We start from the raw sequence: 5,496 nt of genomic DNA, 5'->3' as shown, positions 1-5,496 counted from the left end.
ACCAAAGATAAAAATAAAAATAAAAGTTAGGATTTATTGACCGTAATTTAAAACATTGGGCTGAAAGTAAATGTTTTCGACACTTGAATCCCTGTAAATATATTCAATAATTTTTTTAAGTGTCCAACATCCAAAATTTAGAAAAAGTATATAACCTAAATAATAATATCAACATATATCAAAAGACTAAAATATAATAAATGATTACTTTTAGAGATTTTAATCATAAACAAAAATAATTAGAACCAAACATTTTTAAATTTCTTATTTTTTTTTTGAAGGAATAAATTTCTTATTTTTAAAGAGGCAAAAATATACTTTTCGTCCCTTATATTATTTATTAGATTCAATTTAGTCTCACTTTAATTAATTGAATCAATTTAGTCCAACATCTTTAAAATGTATCTCAGTGTTTGATTTTTCGTTTCCTTCATTTAAATACTTAACGGATATGCCACGTGTCATGCTATCATGATACATGGCTGGACATCATGACACGTGACATGATGACATGCACATGGCATGACGGCATGAATTAGTTCTGCGAGGGTAGAACAACAACTCAAGAGAAAACCTAGCCTTAGGAAGGAATCTACCTCATACCTTAGGAAGGACTTCAAGAAGGAGGGTCACTCCTCCTATTCAAAGGAAAGACCACTAGAAAAACAAAAAGAAAAATCTTCCAATAAGCCTAGGACTAGCTCCATTAAGTGCTTAGAAAGGGGACATAAAACATCCCAATGCCTCATAAAGAAAACCATAATCATTAGGGGCAATGAAATCCAAAGTGAGGAAAACACTTCATCTTCTTCATCATCTTCAAGTGAGAAAGATGCAAGCCTTAGTTCTAGTGAGGAAGCACCATGTGGTGGTGACCTATTGGTTGTCCAAAGGTTACTTACTATACCGTACGGGACCGAACCCGACCCAGCCGAATCAATGATTTGAACTGAATCGACCGAACCGACCGATACCCTAAACCATTATTCATCATACCAACCATCCGAGCATGCCGACCCCTCACAAAATAGTAGTGATCGGCCTACTCGTCCAATCCACAAAATTCCTCTAAATACGATTACGATAGTTTAATTTAAGTAATGAGCCAGATTAACCCCCTAATTTTCTGGGGCCCAATTCCTAATCACGGTCCAATAAGGAACACTATAAATAGACCCCCTTCGAGGTACGTAACTAACTTTTCAACGACCGCATTTAATACGCCGAGCACTTACTTGAGCGTTGGAGTGTCTTTGCAGGCAACCCCCCCTCATTTCGGACTACTCGGAGAAGGACGAGAAGACCTAGACCCCGGACCCGACCCGCTACAACAAGGATAATCGGAGTGCGTATCCTAACACAGGAACATTTGGCGCCCACCGTGGGGCCGAAGAGACATTTTCAGCCCCTCTTAAACTCTACGACTGAGGCCAAGACATGGTAGTAACCCGCAAGGGACAATCTACAACGACTCAACCGATTCCCCCCGCCGAGAACAATACCGCTATGAACAACCAAGAACAATACCCGTATGGGATGCCTCAGACTCAACCGGACCCTGTGATACAAGAAGTCCGTCTGAATACTAACCAAGCCCAGCCCGACCTTCAAGATGACATGCGCGCCTTGCGAGAGGAGATGGCGGCCATCCGTAGACAGAGAGAAGCCGATGCCCGAGAACTTGTTGAGCTTCATCGGAAAAATGCCGAGCTCCGAAGCCTAAACCAAACTTACGTGCCGTCAACTCCCACGCTCCAAGAAGAGTCGGCGTATCACGTCCCGACCGACCACATGACCCGAACGCCAGTCACGTCCCTAATAGGCAACAAGGCCGACACCAGTGTTCACTCTCTAAGACACCCTTTCTCGAGAAGGATCATGGAAGCAACACTTTTGGACCACAGGAAGAGTATACCGATTGAGAAGTACGATGGGTCAACCGACCCCGAGGAGCGCCTGAATGTTTTCCTAACTCAAGCAACCCTCTCAACTCAAGATGACTCGGCATTGTGCCGAATATTCCCCACGTCGTTGAAGGGAAGGGCATTGAGCTGGTTTACGAGGTTTCCGAGCTCCTCCATTGATTCGTTTAACGAGCTATCATCCCAATTCACCCTGCAATTTGCAACGAGTAAGCCGTACAGGACAACCTCGCTAGCCTTGGCGGGGGTTCGTCAGGAGAAGAAGGAAAGCCTGAGGAGCTTCATGGACCGATTCAACAAGATCGCCATGGAGATAGGCGATCTGAACCCGGCCGTGGCCCTGGACCGGTTGATAACTGCTCTTAAGCCGGGGCCGTTTGTGAATAGCTTATGTAAAAAACCACCAGTTGACATGAACGATTTCCGACGCAGGGCCGAGAAGTATATGCAAATGGAAGAGCTTGCGGAGACCCGTAACTAGGCCAAGGCCGAGGAGGCCTATAACAGGAAGGAACCGGGCAGGGAACCAACGAGAAAGGCCGCGAACGCCGAGCCCTCGAACCCTCGTCCGCCGAGAGGACCGCGTTACACCGCGTACACTCCCCTCAATGCGAGCAGGCCAAAGGTATTGGAGCAGGCCCTCGCATCCGAAGTACTGGTGATACCCAAGCGGGCGAACACACCACCGAGGGATGACAAGGCTAAGTCGTGCCGATTCCATCGAAACCGGGGCCATTCGACTAGAGAATGCTCGGCGCTGAAGGACAAACTTGAGGACCTCATCAAGCAAGGTCATCTCGGGAACTTCGTAACACCGCAAGATCATCGAACAAGAGGGCGAGATCAACACCCTCGCGAAGCACCATCGCAGAGAGACCGACGCCACAGGTCTCGATCAACCGAAAGGAGAGACCACTCCCGAAGCGTCCGAGAAGACAACAGCCGACCGAGGAAGATAATCAACACGATAGCAGGAGGTTTTGCCGGGGGAGGTTCCACATCTTCCGCCCGGAAAAGACATCTCCGAGCGGTACGATCAATAAATAGCGTGAACCAGTCAAGAACGCCGAAAATGCCTCCGATCACCTTCTCTGACCGAGACTTTCGAGGCGTCGATCCCGTCCAAGACAACCCCATGGTGATTTCGGTGGAAATGCACAATTGCATCGTGAAGAAGACTTTGGTCGACCAGGGGAGTTCCACCGACATCTTGTACTGGAACACATTCAAGCAGCTCGGGATCCCGGAGGAAAGCTTAGAGCCATATCACGAGCCACTAGTCGGGTTCTCCTGCGAAAGGGTAATGACCAGAGGGAGCATTGACTTGTACACTCGGTTTGGGTTTGACCAGAAGTCCTCACGAGAGATCAAAATCCGATACATCGTGGTGCATGCAAACACATCATACAACATCCTACTGGGCTGACCCTCCATTAATGCCTTGGGTGCGATTGTCTCGACCCCCCACCTGTGCATGAAGTTTCCATCCAGAGACGGCCAAGTAGTCACCGTGCACGCCGATCAGAAAACAGCGAGAGAGTGCTACCTTTCCAGCCTGAAGGTGCAACCGATGGTTATCCCCCAAACGTCGACAAGAGGTGTAAATGTGGTACGACAAGAGTTGGCCGAGTGCATTGACCTCGACCCTCGGTTAGGAGAGGAAGAGCGAATCGAGCCCGCAGAGGACCTTGTCCAATTTCAACTGGGACGAGAACCCGAACAAATCACCCAATTAGGATCCCAACTGAATAAAGCTGATTCTGATCGGATGAAACGAGTAGTTAGAGATAACAAAGACCTATTCGCATGGACAGCATCCGATATGTCGGGGATAGACCCCAATTTCTTGTGCCATCGACTGGCTGTGTGCCGAGACGCCCGACCGATAGCTCAAAAGAAGAGGAAGATGGGAGATGAGAAGAGGAAAGCTGCGAATGCTGAGGTGCAAAAGCTTTTGCAGGCGAGGTTTATCCGAGAGGTCACATACACCACGTGGCTAGCCAATGTGGTGTTAGTCAAAAAGTCGATCGGGAAGTGGAGAATGTGCACCGACTACACCGACCTTAATAAAGCTTGTCCCAAGGACGCCTATCCACTCCCATCTATTGACCGACTCGTCGACGGTGCTTCCGGGCACGCTATATTTAGCTTCCTAGATGCTTACTCCGGCTACAACCAGATCAAAATGCACCCGGCCGACGAAGAAAAGACAGCGTTCATAACCGAGAACGCCAATTTTTGTTATAAAGTGAAGCCATTTGGGCTGAAGGATGCCGGGGCGACTTACTAGAGGTTAATGGACAAGGTGTTTAACGGTCAGATCGGCCGTAACATCGAGATATATGTGGACGATATGGTGGTGAAGTCCAATTCTCTGGCCGAACACTTAACCGACCTGACCGAAATCTTCGGCGAACTCCGGAAGCACAACATGAGACTCAACCCCGAGAAGTGTACCTTCGGGGTCAAGGGAGGCAAATTCCTAGGTTTTATGCTGTCGATGAGAGGCATAGAAGCGAACCGAGACAAATGTCAGGCCGTGTTGAGCTTGCGAAGCCCGAGCAACCAAAAGGAATTGCAACGCCTCTCTGGAAGATTGGTCGCCTTATCCCGATTCCTCCCACGGTTAGGCGACAAAATTAGCCCGATGAAAAAACTCCTGCGGAAAGCGTCGATCTTTTCGTGGGACGAACACTGCGAAGCAGCCTTCGCAGCTTTGAAGACGACCTTGGCGACACCTCCGACCCTTACGAAGCCTGATCCTCTGTGCCCGATACTTGTATATTTGGCCGTGTCCGAGGAGGCTATCAGCTCGGTTCTGGTGCAAGAAAAAGAAGGCAACCAAGCTCCTGTATATTTTGTCAGCCGACTACTACAAGATTCAGAAACCCGGTACCAGTTGATAGAAAAAGTGGCACTCGGTCTAGTACACACGTCCCGACGCCTACGCCATTACTTCCAAAGCCACCGAATTGTTGTACACACCGACTGTCCCGTCGCTAAGGTGTTAAGCAAACCAGAACTCGCCGGAAGAATGATGGCCTGGTCAATGGAACTCTCGCAATTTGACATCACCTTCAAACCGAGGGGACCGATCAAGGCTCAGTGTTTGGCCGACTTCATAAATGAACTTCACCCACAGGGCCAATTCGAGGAACAATGGTGGACCCTCCATGTGGACGGATCCTCAAACAGCCAGGGGAGCGGGGCAGGAATCATCTTAGAAGGACCGAGAGGGATAACGTTGGAACAATCCTTGCGCTTCCAGTTCAAAGCCTCGAACAACCAAGCTGAATACGAAGCTTTATTAGCAGGATTAAGGCTGGCCGAGGATATGGGTGCATCAAGAGTCAAGTGCCAGACCGATTCCAAAGTGTGGCCGAGCAAGTGGGGGGAAGCTTCCAAGTAAAGGATCACAGCATGATGAAGTACTATCATGCTTATCAAAAAATAAAAGCGGGCTTTCAGGAGGTGTTGGTCGAGCACATCCCGTGCGAAGACAACACTCGTGCCGACCAGTTGGCTCGGCTGGCCGCGACCAAAAACCGGGACATCTGCAAACGATCATTCAACA

At 48.6% G+C, this 5,496-nt stretch overlaps 1 protein-coding gene across 1 annotated transcript; it reads left to right on the top strand.

Annotated features, from left to right (window-relative positions):
• Positions 1 to 1,437: 1,437 nt before the first annotated feature.
• Positions 1,438 to 3,348, top strand: LOC109787727 (uncharacterized). The gene is made up of 2 exons (XM_083061654.1): positions 1,438 to 2,301; positions 2,404 to 3,348. The coding sequence occupies exons 1-2, from the start codon at positions 1,438 to 1,440 to the stop codon at positions 3,346 to 3,348; spliced, it is 1,809 nt and encodes a 602-aa protein (XP_082917780.1).
• Positions 3,349 to 5,496: the final 2,148 nt, after the last annotated feature.

The sequence above is a fragment of the Cajanus cajan genome, chromosome 8, assembly GCF_000230855.2.
Source record: "Cajanus cajan strain Asha chromosome 8, NIPB_CcT2T_4, whole genome shotgun sequence".
NCBI lineage: Eukaryota > Viridiplantae > Streptophyta > Magnoliopsida > Fabales > Fabaceae > Cajanus > Cajanus cajan.
Note: the sequence above shows the minus strand (reverse complement) of the source record. Positions and strands in the feature narration are given on the sequence as shown.